General features: G+C 54.2%; 1 protein-coding gene across 5 annotated transcripts; it reads left to right on the top strand.

The window, feature by feature from the left end:
* Positions 1 to 1466: 1466 nt before the first annotated feature.
* On the top strand, positions 1467 to 19030 carry CACNB1 (calcium voltage-gated channel auxiliary subunit beta 1). Of its 5 annotated transcripts, none has more exons than XM_010960489.3 (14): positions 1467 to 1751; positions 4175 to 4261; positions 7238 to 7357; positions 8136 to 8258; positions 8824 to 8960; positions 9192 to 9268; positions 10637 to 10656; positions 10920 to 11000; positions 11446 to 11504; positions 11690 to 11799; positions 11949 to 12100; positions 14592 to 14687; positions 15208 to 15393; positions 17172 to 19030. In XM_010960489.3, the coding sequence occupies exons 1-14, from the start codon at positions 1668 to 1670 to the stop codon at positions 17634 to 17636; spliced, it is 1797 nt and encodes a 598-aa protein (XP_010958791.2). In that variant the 5' UTR covers positions 1467 to 1667; the 3' UTR covers positions 17637 to 19030. The 5 variants fall into 5 exon arrangements, with proteins under 5 accessions (XP_010958791.2, XP_074199014.1, XP_074199016.1 ...); XM_074342913.1 differs by lacking the exon at positions 10637 to 10656 and adding an exon at positions 9673 to 9827 and having other exon boundaries at positions 1469 to 1751; XM_074342915.1 differs by lacking the exons at positions 10637 to 10656; positions 17172 to 19030 and adding an exon at positions 9673 to 9827 and having other exon boundaries at positions 1473 to 1751; positions 15208 to 15607.
* The last annotated feature ends 3340 nt before the right edge of the window (positions 19031 to 22370 follow it).

Genomic DNA, 22370 nt, shown 5'->3' on the forward strand with positions numbered 1-22370 from the left:
AAAAAAAAAAGGAAAGGAAGCAAAATTTATACCACTTGCTCACAACGCAATTAGAGTCATTGTCGTTTTACAGCTGAGTGAGGTAGCAGAAATTGAAAATCCAGGTCTTTCTGACTACAGAACCCATGCCTTCTCTGTCAAACCAGGCTCTCTTATGCCCAAGTGGAAGAAGAGAGTCCTTCTCAGGGTTGGGTCTGTTCATGGAACAATACTAATGAGCTTCATCTTCATTCTCAAAGTGATGTGATCAGAGAAATGGCTTAGGCTGGACATCACTTGTTGCAGAACCCAGGGTGAGAAGTATATTCTACAGTCTCCCCTCCAGCAGAACACAGAAGGTTGGCTTATTTTAGGGTCACAGAACCTGGCCAAATTTTCTCCATTCTACTCATCTCTTCTCTTTGTGGAGCAGGGGAAGGGGTAGAGTAAGGAGGTAACTGGTCCTCCCGTACTGACTGACCGCTGTACAGCACCTTACAGCATCTCCAAACACCCCAGCTATCTATCATTTCATCTTCCCAATAATCCCAGGTGACAAAGACACCACAGTACCAACAATCCTATTTTACAGGAAAGTTGTACTGATTTGTCCAGGGCCATACCACCGGAAAGATCCTGAGCTAAACTGGCACTAAGGTCTCTTGCCAGAATCCCCTGCTCTTTTTCTCTCCACAGATCATGGTGGGGTCAAGGTCTTGGATGTCTGTCCCCACATCAGGATGAAGGGGGACAATGCATGTCAAAGTTCATTAGATATGATTTTAGCCAGTCTCCCCTGCCTCAGCTCCACATTTCTTCCTCCTTTTCCCTCTCTTTTCTGAGGAACACAGACCTCAACCGGGCCCACTCCTGGCCTTTTGGAAGGGTCTGGGGTCTGGTGGATATTAGCAAGGGCAACAGGACTCCTGGGTCCCTAGAATTTCTTGTTGTTGTTACTGTTGGGACTCCCTTTGGACACCCTCCCCACCCCTGCTTCAGCCTCCAGGCGGCCAGCGAGGGAGGAGCCTTTCTGTTTGGTTCAAGGCGGCCTGGGCCCACAATGGGAAGAAAAGAGTTAAAGCCGGGTCCCAGGATCACCAGGGCCGGGAAGTTCCGGTGGCCCAAGCTGGGGTGGAATGGGGAGACCGGCTAAGAAGAGCGGTTTGGGACAGAAGAGGGGGGCGGTACCAGCCGTGCTAATCTGCGCTTCAGTTCCATCGGTGTTTGGCATCCACTGGTAAACCGCACCCCCTACCCCTCGCTCTCAGGGCCTTGGCCAGTTTCTAATCCCCCCAAAGTGGGCCATCCTCACACTAGGCCAGTCTGAGGCCAGCTCTCGCCGGGAGGGGTGTGCGTCCTCCCGCCGCCCTCCCATTGTCTGTGCGGAGCTGGCGAAGGGGCTGCGAGGGGCGGGGCCGGGGCGGGCGGAGGGAGGGAAGGAGGGAGGGGCGGGTGGGAGCGGAGGGGGCGGGGGGAGATGCTGAGCCTTCAGGGGCGGAGGAGGCGGCGGCAGCAGAGGAGAGAGCGGGAGGAGGGAGGGAAGGCAGGAAGAGGGCAACCGAAGGCCGGGCCAGGTGGCTGGACCCGGTGCTGGCCGCGCTGCGCTGCTCTCCGTTCCGACGGCCTCTCTCATGCGTTGAGGGTGCCCGGCTGGGCCGGGCCAGCGGCCGGAGGGGACGCTCCTCTCCATGGTCCAGAAGACCAGCATGTCCCGGGGCCCTTACCCATCCTCTCAGGAGATCCCCATGGAGGTCTTCGACCCCAGCCCACAGGTGAGGCATGGTGGCCGGTCTCGAGGGAAGGGGGCCACTTCCGCGGACCTTGTGGGATCGGATCGAGGGGGACCTTGTAGGGTCCGATTGAGGGGGGCCGGGGTTATCTGCCCGGCGCAGAAGGGGAAAGGCTGCGCGCCCCCCATCCCTGCCAGTGAATGATTGATGGGCGCTTGGCTAGGAGTTGTGCTGCGGTTTTGCCGAGCGGGGAGGGGGCGGTCGGGCCTCCTGTCACCCTCGCCTCCCCGTCTCCCTCGCATTAGGGTCCCTGCTGCTCGGGTACCGGCTCCAGTGGGTTGAGAGTGTGGGTGCTGGCAAGGGGTACTGGGGGTTGAGGTAGGATAGAGAGCAAGCTCAGGCAAAGGGGGCGACGCAGAGCACGCTCAGGGGCGCCGGCGGGTGTGGGTGGGGCGGGGGTGGCACTGGGAGATGGCCGAGGCGATGGTCAGAGGGCGGTGCCAGCGGGCCTTCAGAGCCGCAGACACTGGCCGTCAGGGTTGGGGAAGGGGCCATCTCCGGGCCAGGCCACCTTCCTAGTCACTTCAGCGCCACCCCTATATTGGACCAGCTCCCCTCCCCCAACACCCGCGTTCGTTCTCTCTTCCCCACCCCATCCCCCAGGCCTGGAAACCGCCTCCGAAGTTTGGAAAGTTGGATCAATGCCAACTCACTGTCCTGGAGGGGAAGAAGCTGTGTTACCTGGGGGAGGGGGCTGTGTCATCCCTCCCCCACTCACATTTTTCCTGTACCCCTGGGTTACCCCCAGGAAGGAGTAGTCTTGAGTGTGGTGGGTGCCCATGGAGTGACCAGCAGGGTCTGGGGTGGTCTTGCCAGGGAATTTCTCTGAGACATGTCCTTTTATAATGTGGCAACACCCCAAGTCTAGGATAGAATTAACTCTTTTCTCACTGTGGCCTGCCTGAAGCAACTGTAACCACCATGATAATGTGCTTGATGGGCACGTGGGGGGAGTCAGATCAGACCTAAAAATACCTCCCTTCCCCACCCCAGGCCCCTTGGAGCCTGTGAGGCAGCTGACTGGGGCCTTCCTTTCAGCTGTTCCTTGTCCCTCTGGGTGCCACTCCCTTTTCTCAGCCTGGGATGGTGGTGGTGATGTGACAGAGAGTCTGGGGCTCACTGAGGGATCCTCAATCCTAGAGGTTGATATATGTCTATATGTCTAGTTTGAGAGAAGGTGATAGGAGGGAGGATTCTCAAAGGGTTCCCAGGTGCCCTTCTCTCCCGCCTACCCATCCTCCTCCTTGTACTCAGGCCCAAGGAACCTCTAGTCTGGCCGTAGCTTATCTGGCTTCTTTGGCAAAGAAACTCTAGGATGGAGGCTGGGGGCAGGGGCTTGGAGGGCCTGAACCCTCAATCATTCCCCCTCCCCAGACTGGCTGGGGGCCAATGTGTGTATGTGAGTTGGAGAGGGCAAAGAAGCAGCCCCCTTTATAGGAGGCCTGGAAATACCTGAATGTGTGGCTGCTTGAGAGGTCAGGCCGTGTCACTCCTCCCAAGCCAGGAGCCCAGCCAGTGGGACTGAGCCAGGCTTCCCCGAAGACCTGCAGGGACTGTGTCCTGGCTCATGTCAGGGGGCATTTAGATGGATGCAGCCTGGTGGATACTATGGGGAAAGGATGGGGACAGGATTTGGGCAGTGGCAGCTGGGGTATAGAGGGCTTTATCCCTCTTGCCCCCTTGGGGAGAGGTGTGATCACTGTGATGGTGAGGAGGGGGCTGAGAAAAAGTCCTGCCAGGATAGGTGGGGGGCTAAATCTGCCCCTCATGAGTCAGGGTTGGGTTTAGATGTTTACTTTCCCAATGCAGTTCCATGCCCCCTCCTCGCTCCCTGGGAATCTAGTTTTAGGTCTCCAAGAGCTGAGAGCTGCAACTCCCCTCCCTACTCTGCGAAAACAGGGCAAGAGTTGGGCTTGGGGAAGCCAAGCTGGGCCTGGGTTGGCGATTCCTCTTCTCTCTGGGGGCCACAGGCACACTCAGCCCCTCTCTGCTCTAGCTGAGGTAGGGAGGAAGGGGGACTTTCCCGGGCTCTCTTCACCCCCAGCACTGCAGGCAGCCTCTCCCTTCCCCCTGAGGCTGCTGCAGCCTGCCCAGCATCTTAATTAGCTTTGCTGCCTAATGAGCCTCCAGCTTCTCAGCACCTCCCCCCTCCCAACCTCTCTGGCTTGGTTTTGGGGGTTTCTGTGTGTGCTTCCTAGGGCTCTCTTGCACTGTCTCCCACCCCATGGCTGTGGTCTGGGCCCTCCCTCCCTCTCGGGCTGTACCATCTCAGGAAGAAGATGGAGGGGCGGGCTATTCAGATCAGGGAATATTTCTAAGGCTTGGCTGTAGTTCTGGGCCTGATGGGATGAGGATTGGGAATGGGCTTTTCTGATTCTACTCTTGTCCCTTCCTGGCTTCTTTAGGGCAAATACAGCAAGAGGAAAGGGCGGTTCAAAAGGTCAGATGGGAGCACATCCTCGGATACAACATCCAACAGCTTTGTCCGCCAGGTAATGGGGAGGCTGGGCTGAGAGGAGGGAGGTGGCTGGTTGGTGGAGACCAGGAATGGTGAGCTGGGTCTGAGGCTTTCTCCAGGTGCCCTACCCCCTGTCATTTGTCACTTGCCTGGAACCACCCCATCACCCTTACACCCCATGACCTCCTCTGCATCTACTGTCAGCTGCACCCACTCCCTCAGCCCCCGCCCAGCCCCTCCCCCAGCACCAGGCACCAGCCCCTGCTGCCTGGCTGCCTGCGTCATCTCATTCAGGGACAGCCTGGCCTGCCTCCTTCTAGCTTGCTTCAGGCTGTCACCCACTCCCCCTGCCGGCTGTCTCCTTCCATGTCCTCCCCCAGAATCTGTGACAGCATGGGGTAGAGGCAGGTTCTAAGAAATGAGGAGCCAGGACATTTGGGGCCCCGGAGTCCTGATTAGGGGTGGATCAGGGAAATGCCCTCCACATCCAGATGTGAGTATTCCTTAATATGCAGAGAGAAAGATTGTTGAGGGAAGTGGAGGAGAGACAGGAGGAAGTTGACTTTAGAGAGGACTTTAGCCCAGCACCCCTGACCAAAGTGGGTAACTAAGTAGTTTTCTGGGATCTTCAGTTCTCAGGAAGATACCATTCTGTTCTAACTCAACCCCAGGCCATCTCAGGCTCAGGGAGAAGAAGTGAGAGAGCCATGTGGTTGCTATGACTACAGAGCATCTCAACAAAGCCTGGTACCCAAAAAAGGCGAGAGGGGCTTAGGATCAGATGAGGAAAGGAATCCATTGAAGAAAAAATGGGCAAGTGTATGAGGGCAGAGGATAGTAGGGAGGTCAGCCCCCAGGGCCAAGAAAGAGAGGGTGATGCCGGGCAGACCCACTACAGATTGGAGCGAGGCCCTTGTTTATGATTCTTCTGTCTGCACAACACTTGGCACATGTGAGCCCAGGCCTGACTTGAGAGAGTCAGGGAAGAGGCCCTTCATCCCAGTACCTTGTAAGTATACAAAAAGACGGGAAGTCCTTTCTTTGATCTTTCCCTCATCCCTGGTGTTGTAGGGCCAGGGCTGGGGATTAGGAAGAATGACACTGTGCTCAGTGGAGCCCCTTTTCACAGAAAAGGTCTTCGTTCTTTCCGTGTTTGCCAACCCAGGGAAGCAGACCCCAGCCTCCAGTCCTTCCTCCTCTCAGTTCCCAGCTCTGACCCCCAGTTGGTGGCAGGGAGTGGGGGGGCAGACCTTGCCACATCTCTGAGCTAAATATACCCTAGCAGTTTGCACATGTAGCAACTCTGCTTGTAACCTGAGCCCCTGGGGGAACGGGCAATTTGGGCCACCCCCTAGGCCAGCAGGGCCAGGCACTGAGGGCGCTGGGATGGAGGCGCCCAACCGGACCCTCGTAGTGGTGAGCTGGGGGTGGGGCGGGGGTGAGGGGGTGGGAGCAGCCCCTCAGGAAAGCAGGTGGGGGGCCTTCACTCCAGCCTGCCTCCTTGCCTCCTCACTGTTTCCTTGTCTCCCGCCATTTCTGGGGTGTGTGTGTGTGTGTGTTGCGGTCAGTAAGTGCCTCTCTTCCGCTCCATCTCTGGGTCTGTTTTTCTGCTCCTCCCAGTGTCTGTCTTCCTGACTCTGCGTGTTCCTGTCAGGAGGGGTAGAGAATGGTCAATTAACTGGTTTTCACTCTTTGTGTCTTTTTTCCAGCTTTTACTAGTGACCCCACCCCACCCCATCCTCTCTCCTCATAAGTCTCCCATTTTCATGATTTGGCTGGGAAAGGGGTGGGCACCTGCACCAGCTGATGACCAGGGCACTCTGGAGAGGTGGGACTCCATCTGCTCTCTTTCCCAGATCCCCTCCATACCAAGCTAGTGGGCATTCCTGGCCAAGTGACCCTTTCACATCCTCAGGAAAGACCCCCCCCATCTCTGAAGTCCTACTCTTTCTTCACGTCACCTCCTGCCCTTTGTTAATAACACAACCGCTGCACAGTCACACAAATCCACACCTCCTGACTCCTGCCCTCACGTGCTCTCAGGGACACAGACACCGAGGGCACCCTGCTGTATGCACTCACGTGTACCTGTGTGCATTCAGTCATGCACACCAGGACACACCACAGAACATACCTTGCTAAACATACTTGAAGCTGTACATCCAGGCACATCCATGAATAAGCGTGTTCATTCATGCCTTGGGTCTGGACAGGCTGTGTGTGTCTTACACATGTGCTTGCATTGCTGAGGGAGTTCCTTGTGCTCGGGGATGGTCAGTGTGATCGAGAGCAGCTTCCTGGCACACTGAGACTTCTGAACCCGCCTTAACCCTGGCAGCTGGCAGCCCCGGTACTGGGGAAAGGCTTGCCCATGTTCTTCTCTGAACTTGCCTCTCCTGCCTGCACCACCCCAGGGATCGTGGGTTCTTTGTCGTATCTTAGGAGAGCCTGAGGGTTGGGGCTTCCCTGCTTCTGGCGTGGGAGGTAAAAGCCTATCTTCCCTCACCCTTGAGCAGAAGATAGCAAAATTTTGTGTGGCCCTATCATACGAGCAGTCTGCCCGTTGCCAACAGTGCAGAGAGCTCAGGCCTAAGCTGGTGGCTACCGTCCCTGGAAGGACTCACTGGGCCTCTACTGAGTCTGTCTCAGCCGGTGCTGGGGGCAGGGTAGTGAAGGAGGAGCAGGGATTGGAGACTCGTCCCTTGGCACTCCTCCCCTGAGCTGTGCCCCTATCAGGTTCCCACCCCTCCCTGGGCCCCAGGCAGCTGTCCTTGGACCTGCCACAACCCCCTGCTTGCTGCTTGCTTGCTTTACCCTCCCTAGGGCCACACTCTTCCCTGGGGCCTGCAGACTTCGCTCTCTGGCTCTTCCCATTTAATACCACTGTCTCCTAGCCCTTGTGGTATTGTGCCAGGCTGATCAGGGCTTGGGGCATCCGTGATGGGGGACTTCCGAGGTCCAGGAGCTAGAGAGGCACCATTGGCCCTGAGCTGGCCCTGTCTGTTTCCAGGGCTCAGCAGAGTCCTACACCAGCCGTCCGTCAGACTCCGATGTGTCTCTGGAGGAGGACCGGGAAGCCTTAAGGAAGGAGGCAGAGCGCCAGGCATTAGCCCAGCTCGAGAAAGCCAAGGTGAGACAGATGTGCAGGGCGGCACTGGCATTATTTCCCTCACCCCTTGCCTTGGAGGCAGCCTGGGCAGACCCAGGGTCAAGTCGTGGCCTAGCCACTTCCTAGCCGGTGTCCCACTGGGCTTCAACGTGCCTCTATCTTTCACCTGTAAAATGTAGGCTATGATACCTGCTCCTAATAAAGTATAGTGAGTGTCTAATACTGTTTCTGTATATAATAGGAGCTTGAGAAGTGCTAAAAATTTCCACTTATTTCTGGAGTCAGACTTTCTGGACTAACTCTTGTTAGCTATGTGATCTTAGGCAAGTCACTTAACCTTCCTGAACTTTAGTCTCCTCATTCATCAAAATGAAGATAGTGATTGTACTTAACTTCATAGGGTTTTTGTGATGAATAAATGAAATAATGCCTGTAAAACATGTAACAGTACCTGGCACGCTGAACAGTAGCCACTATCAGTAGTGTTACTATTGCTTATTAATATTATTATTATTCCTTCTCGGTGTCATTCTGGGCTCCCCCACCACCAACACTTATCATTTCCTGATGGCCCTCTCCATCCTAAGGGTGGAGGACTGAATTCTATTTTTTGCTTTCTTTTTTTTTTTAATTGTAAAATTTAATATATACATGAAAAGCTGCATGAACTATTGAGTATATGTTTTAATGAACAATTTACAAAACAAACCTCTCCCTAATCACCACCCCAGTCAGGAAGTTGTACATCACATTATGGTTTAACCCTCTGGTTTTCATCCTTCCTGGGCACCTCCCCTAGACCAAGCCAGTGGCATTTGCTGTGAGGACAAATGTCGGCTACAACCCATCTCCAGGGGATGAGGTGCCTGTGCAGGGAGTGGCCATCACCTTCGAGCCCAAGGACTTCCTGCACATCAAAGAGGTGGGGAGAGATCACTTGGCATCTGGAGGGGAGGGCAGGGTAGTGGGTGCCACGAGAGGGGCAACTGGAACCCTAGTGGAGAAATTCTGAGCCAAGCAGAGCTGGGCTAAATCTGCTGTGTGACAAATCTTTGTACCTTTCTGAGCTTCGAATTTCTCATTGGTAAAATGGGATGGTAATGCCTAGGTCACAAGTTGTTGGGAAGGTTGGTGATGAAGCCTGTCAGTGGAGCGGCCGTGCGCCAGGCACATGGAGGTGTCAGCATTTACTCCTCTCCCCGCCTTTCCAGGGTAGAGCTGGCACGTGGTGGGAGGAAGGTCTCTCAGAACAGGGATGTGCTTGGGGACAGGGTGGTCCATGGCATAAGAGGATGCTGGTCCCAGAGAGTCCTGAGAATTGGAGGCTGTACTCAGAGGCAGGAGCCAGGGCCGGGCTCTTTGAGGGTGCCACTGTCTGAACAGGGTAGGCAAGTCCTGGGGTGGTGTCCCCTGGAGCTGGCTGCTGGCTTGTTCTGCTAATCTCCCTCTTGGTCTCTCCCACCTGCAACTGCCGTTGCTGTTTGCAGAAATACAATAATGACTGGTGGATCGGACGGTTGGTGAAGGAGGGCTGTGAGGTTGGCTTCATCCCCAGCCCCGTCAAACTGGACAGCCTGCGCCTCCTGCAGGAACAGAAGCTGCGCCAGAACCGCCTCAGCTCCAGGTGTCTGGCTGGGGGCGGGGCACTCCCACCCCCAGGAGAGGCCATCCAGCCAGGACTAGGCCCCAAGGGTTGACCCATACCCCTGAGGACACAGAGTCTCCTGTGGCATCACTGGTGGGAATAGAGAATCTGGGAGCAGGGGGCGGGCAGCCTGGGAGGGAACACGATCCCCCACTCTCACGCCCACCTCCTTGCTCATGGCTCCATTTGCTTCTCTCTCTGCCCACACAGCAAATCAGGTGACAACTCCAGCTCCAGTCTGGGAGACGTGGTGACTGGCACCCGCCGCCCCACACCCCCTGCCAGTGGTAAGAGCTGCCACCACCCCAGGGGGTGGGGTGGAGCTCCTGGGTGGGATGGTCTTCCTACTGCCTGACCCTTGCCTTCCCCACAATAAGGGGTACCCCAATCCTGAGTCCTCCAAACACATCCAGTGGTACCCCCTCCCTGAAGAGTAGGACACGCCACAAGCTGGGCCTGTCAGCTCCCATTCTCTCATGTCTCTCCTCTCCCATCTCTTTGGTAGCTCCATCTCTCTGCCTGACTCCCCCACCCCTCCCCCCCATTCATTTCTCCCAGCCCTGTTCCATTCACCTCTTCTTCTTTCTTTTTTCCCCATCCCATCCCTGCGTTCTGTACTTGTGTCTCCATGTCCATCACACTCCTCCCCACCTCGCCTCCTTCCTCCCTCAATCCTGACTCTCCGGTCCAGGTAATGAAATGACTAACTTAGCCTTTGAACTAGACCCCCTAGAGTTAGAGGATGAGGAAGCAGAGCTTGGTGAGCAGAGTGGCTCCGCCAAGACTAGTGTTAGCAGTGTCACCACCCCGCCACCCCACGGCAAACGCATCCCCTTCTTCAAGAAGGTAATTCTTGCTGGGTTCTTGCAAGAGGGGAGGTCAGGGCCCAGCTGTTTGGCAGGGGGATGAGGGCTGGGATGGATTGAGATGTGGTACCAGCCTGATTCTGTGCATATCAGGCCTTCCTGCTGAGGAGGAGGGGAGGGTCGAGTGGCACCAAGGTCGGGCACATCTGTCGCCGCACCCTAACCCACTCCCCCAGAAGGGATGGTTCTGCAGTTGAAGCGCCCCTTCTCTTGGAAGGCTGCCCCACCCCCAACTGAAAGCAGAATCTGGTGGAAATGAAACCTGACCTTTCCCCTTACTACCAGTGGGATAGTCCATGTTTGCCCCACGTGTGAAGTGGAAAGTGGAATGGTGACCCTTCTTTGCCATTTTTGGACTCCTTGGGGCTAGGGTGGGCACCTGGGGGTCTCCTGGCTGCAAAGTAGGACAGTTAAGGGAACCTTTAAAATGGGCTGGTTGGTCTGCACTGGGGCCATGAGATGGGCACCAAATTAGGGGCTGTCACTCTTCCCAGCTCTTTTCCAAGACCCAGAAAGGGGGTAGAGGATATCTGAATTTTTCCAAGTTCCCTGACTCACTGTCAGTCCCACTCCCAGCCCTGAGCCAGGGACATCTCTGGCTCACCCTTGGCATGGGGTCCCGTCCCCTCTCTCTGGCTCTGTCTGTCACTAACACGCATGCCTTGTTATCTCTCCTCGTCTGCCCGCTCTTCCTCCCTCTCTTGTCCTGGCTCCTCCCTTGCCCTCTGCCCCTGCCTGGGTACCCTCCCCTTTCTCCTCCCCTCCCCCCTCTTGGCATTCTGGACCCAGCCAAACAGAAGCAGAAATCGGTGAGTATCACAGCTTTCTGTGTCCCTCTCCCCACCCCCTGGGATGAGCTAGGGGACCTTCTAACACCCATTCCCATATCTGCCCCCTATGTCCCCCACCCCTCCTGGTTCTCCTTCGCCGTACCTCCCCATCCCCACTCCAATCCCCACATCCGGGCTTTGGGACCAGGGGTGGAAAGGATGCATGGGGGAGCCTGGAGGTGGGGGAACAGGGGCTAATGCCATCTCCACTCTGGGGTTTCCCCTTCCTGCTTCCCCCCCAGACAGAGCATGTGCCCCCCTATGACGTGGTACCTTCCATGAGGCCCATCATCCTGGTGGGACCGTCGCTCAAGGGATATGAGGTAGGAGCCCCTAGAGGGGAGTGGACCCAGAGGGGCCCAGACCTCCAGAGAGACTCCATAGAAAGGTCTTTAGACCCCAGAGAGATTCCGTAGCAGGGCCCTCCCAGGGTTTCCTCCCCAGAGGGCCACAGACCTTCAGAGAACACCTGCCTCAGGGGGGCCCAACCCACAGGGAGACCCACTCAGAAGGGTCTAGTCCTCTCTACCCCACCTCCTCCCCAGAAAAGTCCTCCCAGAGATACCACCTAAAAGGACTTTAGGAACCAGAAACCCCAGGGGAGGCCCCTCGGACTCAGGAGGACTGCCCCCTCTTCCCAACAGGGACCCATTCCTATCAGGGGTTTTAGAAGAAAATAGAAGGTCAGGGGACAAATACCCAGTAGTCCACCCTTCCTGAGGGGCTTTAAACACCTGACTTCTCCCCCACCCCAACTCCCAACCTCAGGTTACAGACATGATGCAGAAAGCTTTATTTGACTTCTTGAAGCATCGGTTTGATGGCAGGTAAGATCCTGGGAGCTGGCTCTCCACCCCCACCGTGGTCCTCTGCTGCCAGGGACGGGCAGAATGGCTTGAATGACAATCCTGAAACTCTTGGACTGAGGGATAAGAGGCAGGCTAGAGCCTGGGGAGTCGGCAGGGCATTTTAGCCCACACGGACCCCTGACTCCCCTTGCCCCATCCTCCAGGATCTCCATCACTCGTGTGACGGCAGACATTTCCCTGGCTAAGCGCTCAGTCCTCAACAACCCCAGCAAACACATCATCATTGAACGCTCCAACACACGCTCCAGCCTGGGTGAGCCCACCCCTTAACCCCACCCCCTGACCTCTGTGCTGGGGCCAGATGTGTGAGGGACAGGGGCATCTCCAGAAGTGTTATATTTGCCAACCGCCTCCTGGGAGCCCCCCCTTACGTTTCCCTTCCCCATGATTCCACTCCCCCAGCTGAGGTTCAAAGCGAAATCGAGCGAATCTTTGAGCTAGCCCGGACCCTTCAGTTGGTTGCCCTGGACGCCGACACCATCAACCACCCAGCCCAGCTCTCCAAGACCTCACTAGCCCCCATCATTGTTTACATCAAGATCACCTCTCCTAAGGTGAGTGCAAGAGTCTTATCCTAATGGGGACAGGAGTGCTCTGGTTGGGCTGCCTGAGTTTAAACCCCAGGTACTGCTTACTAATTGTGTAACTTAATCTCCCGCCGCCTTGATTCCCCTGTCAAACTCCATTGTATAGATATGGTGAAGCTTCAACCTAATGTGAATCCTTAGCACTTAGCAAAGGGTCTCATATAATGTATCTCATCATGTATTAACTATTATAAATATTATTATTAGGGTCATGCAGGCCTGTCCCCTGTCTCTACTTTGGTTGACCTCCCATCCTTAGTCCAGAAAACAGAAAGAATTCTGTGCTTTTTGTCCCAGTGTCACCCAGCTCGTTAGCAGTTGAGAGGTCCTTCCTGTCTTTTTGCTGCTCTGCCCTCATTTAGGCCTTGATAAAGATGAAATTGGTAAGAAGGCCGTTGTCCTTTGTCATATTGCATCTCCATTAGTTTGCCCTCCTAGACATTATCAGGGGTTTGAGAAACATGGAGGGTGAATTTAGGTGAAGGATTTGAAGTTAGAAGACAGCCTGGGGTTCAAAGCCTAGCCCTGATTGGCTTGTTTTTAATTGATTGATTAAATTTTGTTGTTGGTTTTTTTGGTTGTTGTATTTTATTGAGCTTGAGATCTTCGGGGGGAGATTATTTAGCCTTTGAACCTCAATTTCTTTACCTACAAAATGAGGATTATGGTCCCTCTCTTATGTTATTATTGAGAGGATTGGAGGACGAGAGGATTGGAGGATTGATGTAAAAAGCCTAGAGTTCTGTCTGATTCCTGAAGGCAACCAGAGTGGTGACTGTTGCAGGCTAGCCCTGGCTGAGTGGAGCACCCAGTGACTTAACCTTTCTGAGTCCCAAGTTTCTAATGGACATAAAGTGGGTGATGGGATTTAAGTACTTCCTGGGGACGCTGAAAGGATCAAATGAGATAATGAATGCAAAAACACTTCTGAGCTAGAAATTAACACACACTTTCATTTCCTACCCTGAGCCCTAACTGAGGTTAAGGGTGGGGACTCTGGAGCCAGATGCCTGAGTGTATGTCCCAGTGCTGCCACTTACCGGCTCTGTGCTCCTCTGGCGAGTCACCTGACTTTCTCTGTGCCTCAGTTTCCTCATTTGCAAAATAGGGATCCTCAAATGGTGGGTGTGAAGATTAAGTAAACAGACTACCCATGCAGAGTGCCTGGCACCTACTAAGCTCTGTATCTGTTCTGTTTTTCAAAGATGTTTATTTTGAAATAATTTCAAATTTACAGAGGAGGTACAAGAGTAGCACAGAGGACTCTCACTCTCTGAACACCCTTCACTCAGATTCACCACTGTTTTTTAATAGCTTTATTGAAAAAAAAATCACATACCATTCAATTCAGCCATTTCCAGTGTACAATTTAATTTTTTTCAGACTCACTAATTTTGAACATTTGCCACACTAACTTCACCTCTATGTACGCAAATTTTACGTGTATATGTGTGTTTATGTATGTATACCTGAACCATTGGAGAGTAAGTTGTAGATATTGCATGTCTTTATCCCGAAATATTCCCAAATGTATTTCTTTAGAACAAGGACATTAACTTACATAACCACAGTACAGTTTTGTCAAATTCAAGAAATCTTATCTAAAATACAGTCCATCATCAGTTTCATCAGTTGTCCCAGTAATGCCCCTTACAGCAATTTTCCCTTCAGTCCAGGATCACACGTCTTTTAGTTGTATCTCGTTAGTATTCTTTAAGCTGAATTTGTTCCTCAGCTTTTCTTGGATTTTCATGACACAGACATTTTTGAAGAGTACAGATCACCTATTTTGCAGATTGTTCCTCAGTGTGGCTTTGATGTTTCCCAGTGACTAGATTTAGGTTTTGCATGTCTGGTAGGAACATCATCAGCGCGGTCTGTCCTTGTGAGTGCATTGCATTGGGAAGCACGGGATGTCAGATTGTTGTGTCATTGATGTTGTTAACTTTGATCACTTAGATTAGACTGTGGCTTTATATTTGGCTATCATTATCATTATTGTTATGGTTGAGGTAAGAATAATAATAGTGGCTGCGTAACGGGATGATCATCAGGATGAAATGAATTGATCATGTAAAAAGCACAGAATAGTGCCAGCACATAGAGAGTGTCCCTATAAAGAATGGTTGCTGCTGTTAACGTGGAGGGGAAGTTGGCCCTGAGAATGAAGCCTATAAAGAAGGTTAGAGGAGCTGAGAAGGAGAATCACTGCCCTTCATACAGCCACTGCTAGAACTTTTCAGAAGAGGCTGGCCTGAGACCCAGGAGAGAGCCTGAGCATCGTGTAGGATGGACACAGTGCTGGTGAGGTCATTTCTGAAGCGGCAGCCGGGCTGAGAGTCATGGCACATCCCCCGCCCTGATACTGCCTGTCCACTCTGGCTCCAACCAGCATCTGCCTCTCTGGCTTGGTGCATTGTGAGGTCCCTCTAGCTCCTTCTCTCCCCCTACAAACCAGGTACTTCAGAGGCTCATCAAGTCTCGAGGGAAGTCTCAGTCGAAACACCTCAATGTCCAAATTGCGGCCTCGGAGAAGCTGGCGCAGTGTCCCCCCGTGAGTGCTTAGACCCAGAGGAAGGGAAAGGGGGGCATTTGGGTTCTCCTGGTTTCCTCTGGCCTTCATGAGAGGGTGACCAGGAACACTTGGGCCCCGTCCTTAGGTGCAGAAAAGAGTGTGAGACAGGCAGTCACAGACTGCGTTCAAGCCCCAGAAGTAGGGGGTGGGGGGTATAGCTCAGTGATAGAGCACGTGCTTGGCTTGCAGGAGGTCCAGGGTTCAATCCCCCGTGCCTCCATTAAGGGGAAAAAAAGAAAAAGAACTAGCCCCAGAAGCACCACTTCTCTGTAGGGAGTTAAGCACCCCTCCACACCTTGGTTGCCTTATATGTAGAATGAAGGAGTTGGAGTTCTGTCAAATTAGATATCTGGGAACCCTCCTCTTCCTGGACATACAGAGGTTTCTTTTTAACTTTGTCCTTCAACCCCTCGACTCCACCCACTGCCCCCAGGCCACACCCTCACCCCTTGGTCACGCCCAGCTCATCCCAGCCCCACCCTTAACCCCGCCTCCGCAGGAAATGTTTGACATCATCCTGGATGAGAACCAATTGGAGGATGCCTGCGAGCACTTGGCCGAGTACTTGGAAGCCTATTGGAAGGCCACACACCCGCCCAGCAGCACTCCACCCAATCCGCTGCTGAACCGCACCATGGCTACTGCAGCCCTGGCTGCCAGCCCTGCCCCTGTCTCCAACCTACAGGTACAGGTGCTCACCTCACTCAGGAGAAATCTGAGCTTCTGGGGCGGGCTGGAGGCCTCGCAGAAGGCCAGGGCGGTGCCCCAGCAGCAGGAGCACACCATGTAGGTGCCCCACCCATCTCCCCTCCCGCCCAGGGCTCGGAAGGAACTGGAGTGCAGGGAACATGGGGAAGGAAGGGAAGAGTTTTATTTTGTAAAAAATGTGGTGAGTGGCAGCTTCTGGTGTCTGTGGTTTTTGATGGGATTGGGGCTGGCTGGTGGTGCCTCCCTGGGCCTGGTCCCATAGGACTTCATCTGCTACTTCAGTGGCTTTGGATATGAGGCCTAATTAGGGGCCTTATAAGACAAGTGACTAGAAAGAAAACAGGAAGACCTATATATTCATTTGCTGGAGTGCACACCCATTTTAGACCCAACAGAGGTCATAGCATTTTAGACCCATCAGAGCAAGGGCCCTCAGACTCAGGAAATCCCACAGAGCAGGGTCATTAAAACCAGAGAGACTGCCCCCTCTCGCAGAGCCCTAATCCCTCGAGGTTTCTCAGACGGGCCCCCAAATGAAACATTTTCTATGAGTTGATGCAGAACCTTCCACTCTAAACAGATTCCAGGAAAGACCCTCTGGTGAGTGCCTCACCCTGCCTAGACCTCCTCCCATGGGAGCCACATTGCCTGTCTCTGAGATCAGACCATTAAGTATTGAGTTCTAGATTAGAGCCAGAAGAAACCCATGAAATCATTCTAGACCATTGCTTTTTAAATGTGTTTTCGGCACCAGAGGCCATTTGTTCACTGAATCTTATGTGGAAGCTCAGTATTATTAGATAAGCCTCCTTGCTCTGCTAGGAGGGAGCTAGCTGCTTGGCCTCCACTTCCCCTCCATGGCGACCCCTGAAGACTTCTGTGCCCTGTCCACCCTCCCCAGATCTCTGGGGAATAGTTTGGAAACTGCTGCTCTAGGCTAATCCCCATCACACCACCACAGAGAAACTGGGTCATTGAGAGGGGAGTCAGCTGCTCAAGGTCACACAACTTGAAGTGGCAGGGGATGGGACTAGAACCCAGGCCTCTTTGCGCCCCACCCAGGAGCATGCATGGTGGCTGTGACCATCAGATCACCTTCATGTGGCATTTGGTGCTGAGGACATTGGGCCATCTCATCATTGCTGGTGGGGGATAGAGACCCATCAGCCTTCCCCCGCTGAAGCATTGAGTCTTTGCTGGGGGCAAGCGAGGAATCCCATCAACCTTGGAGAGAGTCACCTGACTAGGGAATGGGTGGGAGGAAGTGTGGGTTTCCCGAAGCCTGTGATTAGAGTCTGGTTGGGCTGAAGGAGCTGGGGTTAATGAGCTGGAGTTGAAATCCCCCCTTCATATATTTGGGAAACTGGGGCAATGACTAACTCAATCAACCACTAACAAGTGGCAATACTAATGAGCTGTTAATGATGATTTTCCCCAAGACAGCGTTAATGACGTGTCTTGAAGCTATGATTAATCGTCCATGGGTTCTGTACCATGGTTACCAGGAGAGTTCACGCCTCCTCACACCTTAAGAAAGTTGGGTTCCCCCTGTCCTAATAGAGAAGCAAATGCCTTGAGTTCTGTCCTCTGGCTGGGCTCTAGAGCCATTTGCTGGCTGCCCATCCCCTGGGGCCAGCACCCTCCTCCTTAAGCCAGGCTGGGTGTCTTGGTGCCGTCACTAACCTGCGTTGCTTTGTTGTGTTTCTCTCACCCCTGCCTGATCTGCATGGTGTGTGCCGTCTGTCTGCTAACCAGGGACCCTACCTTGCTTCCGGGGACCAGTCACTGGAACGGGCCACCGGGGAGCATGCCAGCGTGCACGAGTACCCGGGAGAGCTGGGCCAGCCCCCAGGCCTTTACTCCAGCAGCCACCCGCCAGGCCGGGCGGGCACCCTGCGGGCACTGTCCCGCCAAGACACGTTTGATGCCGACACCTCCGGCAACCGAAACTCTGCCTACACGGAGCTGGGAGACTCGTGTGTGGACATGGAGACTGACCCCTCCGAGGGGCCAGGGCTTGGAGACCCTGCAGGGGGCAGCACTCCACCAGCCCGACAGGGATCCTGGGAGGATGAGGAAGAAGACTATGAAGAGGAGCTGACCGACAACCGGAACCGCGGCCGGAATAAGGCCCGCTACTGCGCGGAGGGCAGGGGTCCAGTTCTCGGGCGCAACAAGAATGAGCTGGAGGGCTGGGGTCGGGGTGTATACATCCGCTGAGAGGCAGGGGCCATACCGAGGGAGGAAGGGCTCTGAGCCCAGGGGAGGGGAGGGGAAGGACGGAGGGGCTCACCACTGGGGATGTATCCTGCCTCCAGGGGGCGCTGTCTCCTTTCAGATGCCTTTGCTCAATGTTTGGGGTTTCTTAAGTGGTAACATCCCACCCGGCTCCTGGGAGTCCCTTAAGCCCCAGCTGTAGGTTTTTATCTACTTATGTGGATGGATAAGGGGATGCCCACCTTTCTTCAGTGTCCCCTTCCCCACCTCAGGGGGCTCTCTCCCCTCACCCAGAGAAAAGGTGCACTTCCTTAACTCCTTCTACTCCGGGCTCTAAATGAGGGTCCTAAATGGGATGGCCCTTTCTTTTTCCAACCTCGAGTATTTGGGAAGGGTAGGGGGGCTTTTCCTGGAGAGGGAGACTACAGACTCTTTCCCATGATGGCTCTCTTCCCCAAACCCTAGATCCAGGGTCCCTCATCATGCCCACCCCTCCCCCCAGGTTTCTGGCAGCATTGTCTGGGAGTGAAAGCTACAGCGTGGAAGCCCCATGGGGAGCTTGTCTTGGGGAGTGGTCTGAGTGGAAACTGGCAGGCATCAGTAGTGCCCTCTGCCCGCCCAGAACCTAGAACCCTGAGGAGGGGGTAACCCGAGATGCTGCTACCTGCCCCACCACCTCCATGCCTCAGCCTTTGCCTACCCCAGGAATGAGCTTTGCCTACAACATCCCTTGCCTGCTGCCATCAGAAGAGGGGGGGCTCCTCTGCATCTGAGCCCCCCTGAATCCCCATGTCACCTGGGTGTGGAGCCCATGGAATACTCTGGTCTGTCTCATTTTGAAACCAAAAAACTGCTCCTTCACTCTCACTCAGGCCCCAGGGGAGAGGCCCTGTGGGTTGGTGCCCCAGAAGTAATCACCACCCCAGGGGTTGCCTTGGGACCTCGGATCTCCCCTGGGGGGCTTGGCTGCTGCTGCTGCTGCTCTATATTTGCCTCTTGTGATCCTGTCCTTCACCCATGTCCACTCCCCCCAGGAGAGGCCTTGATACCTCCTCTGCCCTGAGTGTCCCTCTGCCTAGGATCCCCATAGCTCAGCAGCCCTGCCCCCCTCCCCAGCACCCTGCTGGGTCAGAGAGAGCCGACTGTGCCAACGAGGACGGGGCCCTGCCCGGCTGCCTGCCTCAGGGATGGGCACTTCATGCCTGTCTCGCCACCTCCTGTGCCAATGTTGTCCCACCCGGGAGTGGGGTGCAGCTTCCACTTACTGGTTAGAAGACACCACTGCCCAACCTTTCCCCCTCCCTGTCTGGTGTCGTGCCCCCATCTGTCCGTCTGTTCGTCTGTACTCCCCTAGGAGAAGTATTTTGCCACATATAAAACCGCCGTCCTGTCCTTTGTGGCCGCCTCCTGAGCCTGCTTCTTTGTTCCCACCGTACAGTTGCCAGCTAGACGTGTGGGAGCTGCCCACCGGCAGGGAGGGAGAGCGAGGGATTGGGCACAGGAATAAGCTGTGGCCTGAATTGTTCACTCAGCAGGAGAAATGGTGCTTTGTTTTGCGGCTCTCTGATGCATTACGTTCAAGCCTGACAGGAGCTTCATGGCCCGTCTGAGCTCTCCACTCAGCCCCAAGCCCCTCGTCCGGCCCACCTCCGCATCAGTAGAGGCGGGAAAATGGGAAGCTGAGACGGGGAAGTAGGGTGAGATCCAGACCCGCTGACACGCTGTCTTAGAGGCACGTGCTTGTGTTTCTGTTCCTGTGGCCTCAGCTGCTCCCCAACACCTCAGGAGAGGGAGGCGCTGAGCTGCTCCCTCCAGTGATGCCCCACAGCTACCCCCCCCCCAGCCCCTGCTGACCAGCCTTGTGGGAGGGAAGGAGGTCTCCGTGGTGCGGGGTCGAGAATCTGGAATTCCCCCAGCCCCAGCCTGAGAGACCTAACGATCAAGAGCAAGGGAGAAAATCAGCAGGTGACAGTGCCAGTTACTGCCATCACCAGCTGGCAGGATGTGGACTTCTGATGGTTGTTACTGCTGTCACCTGTAGCCTGCACCCACAAACCATTTCTCCACTCTCCTGATTCTTGTTTTTGGAGTGGTGGACCTGGAGGACTAGAGCTCCTGTCCAGTCCCACATGCTCCTGCCCAAAGCATGTGTTTGTGTGTGTGTGTGTGGGTCGAGGGCCACAGACATCCAGACCCTCCAGATGAGGGGTTAGCAAACCCAAGGAGACAGGAACTGGGCAGGCCCACAGGCCAAGTGGCTGGTCCACCCACAGTCCACAAGGAGGTGATGACAAAGCTGGCACCGCTGGGACTGGAGCCCAATCTGCCTCACATCACAGTGCTCTTCTCACTGTCTTTTGGTGGAATCAGTCCTTCCTTCCCATGTTTATTCATTGAACAAACATTTATTGAGGACCTACTATGTACCAGGCACAAGTCTAAGTGGGAGCCACAGACAATTCAGGACTGCACAGCAAGCTCTCTGATGCAGGAAGCACTGGGTCCTGGGAGAACCTGAAAGAGGGGATCACTGCCTTAACCTGGGGATGTCGGGAGAGGTTTCCTGGAGGAGCGGAGTCTAGAAGACTGGTTAAGAGTTAACCTGAGCAAAGGAGGGGAAGTGTTCAAGGCAAAAGGAATCAGGTGACATGCATGACCCATTCTTGGCACTTTACTAGCAAAGTATGCTCTCAAGGTAGTGGTAAGAGAGGGGCCAGCAGGAGCAGGTCACAGTGGGCCTTGAGTCATGTTAAGGAGTTTTGGCTCTGTCCTGGAGCTGGTGTGCAGAAATTGAAGGATGGTGAGCAGCGATGCAAGATTGCCCTGGCTGTAGTTTGGAGCGTAGACTGGAGGGGGGCCCAGCTTGGAAACAGTTGCAATCCTCTAGGTGAGAAATGAGGAGGGTTCACCGTGGAATGGGGAAGGAGGCGATGGAAACATCTAGCAGATATGATTGAGAACTCTCGGAAAACGATTGGAGGCGGCCAGTGAGAGAAAAGGAGGCGCCTGGGATGACCGTGGGTGATGGTCTTCCCAGACATAGAGGAAGCAGGTGAAAAAAACAGGTTAGAAGCAGAAATGATATTTAGCTTTGGACAAGGTGGGTTTAAGGTCCCTGTGGGAGGACATCCAAGAGGAGAAGAGCAGAAAACAGCTGAGTGCTTGGTCTGGGGCTCTGCAGAGAACTCCATCTGCAGTGGAGCCTGATATTTTGAATCAAAGGCAGGGATTACTAGCTTCAGTTTACAGATAAAGCTCAGTGAGGTTAAGCAACTTGTCCACAGTTACGCAGCCATTGAGCAAAGACTCAAACTGAGATCTTTGGATTTCAAGTTCTGCGGTGTCCGTGACCCCCAAGTCTTGTGCAAATTCTCCTGCCATGGGATGCCCCAGCTTCTGCAAGGAGAGGGATGCGGAGGAGGAGGAAGCCGGTGTCTGAGTATGTTTCTGTCATCTCTCCATGTGCCTTCTGCCTGAACTTACTTTTGCCCAGAACTTGCAGGCAGGGGCATTTCTAGGTGACTTGAAGATACTGAGAAATGAAGAGAGAGAGATTCTCATCTCTCGGTAACCACAAGCCCTCAACCAACACACGGTAAGCACGTTGGTGGTTGTCAACATGTGAGGATCTCAATAACCACGAAGTCGGCTGGGACTAGGCTCAGAGAGGCTGGTTCTGCTACCACAGCCGCCTCAGGGACTAGGAGCTGAGGCACTGGGGACCCATCCTGTTCAGTACCCCACTCTCCCTCCCTGACCAGCTGCTTCTGTCTTTGCAGTAGGTTCTGCCCCAGTGTGAGCTGAGGTCGGAGAGGCTGAAGGTTTTCACTATCCTAAAAAAAGGGAGCTGAGTTGAGGCCACCAGGGCCTGGGAGGGAGGGGCTGTTCCAGCAAAGTACCCTCAAGAAAAGTCTTGTCTTAGCCTCAATAATCATATCTTCAGAGAAGTGTGCCTTGGTTTCCTTCTAAATCAGGCCTTCCCACCTACTGTCTTTCAGGGGTTTTTTGTTGTTGTTGTTGTTGTTTTGTTTTTTGATTTTTGGTTTTTGATTTTTGGTAAGTGTATTTGTCTCCCTAAATAGATAGCAAGCTCCAGAAGACCCAGACAGGGTCTGTTTTATCTACTTAGCATGCTTCCTAATTCCTGGCTCCCATTCATCAAGTGGATGAATAAATGAATGAGTGCCCCCCCACTAAGATCCAGGCTGTGGGCCTCACAGGAGCTCTTGTCTGTTTACCGAATGTGCTCCAGCTAGCTAGGATGTCACTTTCAATTCTGCAATTTCTGGTGGTAGTGGGGGCAGGATGCACTGAGAGGTTTCTTCCCCAACTCCCCGCCCAGGAAACAGATGGTAAAAATGTTTAAAACATGGCTGTTTCCCTCACACCTTTCTGCACCCCTACCCTACCCTACCCAGGCACATCCCCAGCCCTTTTTTGCCTGGGGCTGAAATGGAATCAGCCCAGATGGGCTCTGATAGTCAATTCTCCTTCCTTCGAACTCTGGGCACCAACCTGGGTGGGATGAAGATTCTGTGTTTAGTGAACTCTTCCGTCTTCTCTCCACAAACTTCCCAGCCTTCCTCAGTCCTCTTCACCTCCTGCTCATACTCCTTTTTTTTTTTTAAACACTCGAAACACCATTTCTCGGGCTGTAATTTAACATATGGCCCTTCAATCCAGTAGTACCCACAGGGTGCCAGGCCCGGCCCTGGGCCAGGCAGGGAGCAGGGGGAG

The sequence above is a fragment of the Camelus bactrianus genome, chromosome 16 (assembly GCF_048773025.1).
Source record: "Camelus bactrianus isolate YW-2024 breed Bactrian camel chromosome 16, ASM4877302v1, whole genome shotgun sequence".
NCBI lineage: Eukaryota > Metazoa > Chordata > Mammalia > Artiodactyla > Camelidae > Camelus > Camelus bactrianus.

Coding starts and splice junctions, on each gene's coding strand:
- CACNB1 (XM_074342913.1), top strand. CDS start 1,668: ATGGTCCAGAAGACCAGCATGTCCCGGGGCCCTTACCCATCCTCTCAG. Junction 8,259..8,823: donor ACTTCCTGCACATCAAAGAG/GTGGGGAGAGAT, acceptor TGCTGTTTGCAG/AAATACAATAATGACTGGTG. Junction 9,269..9,672: donor CCCCACACCCCCTGCCAGTG/GTAAGAGCTGCC, acceptor TCTCCGGTCCAG/GTAATGAAATGACTAACTTA.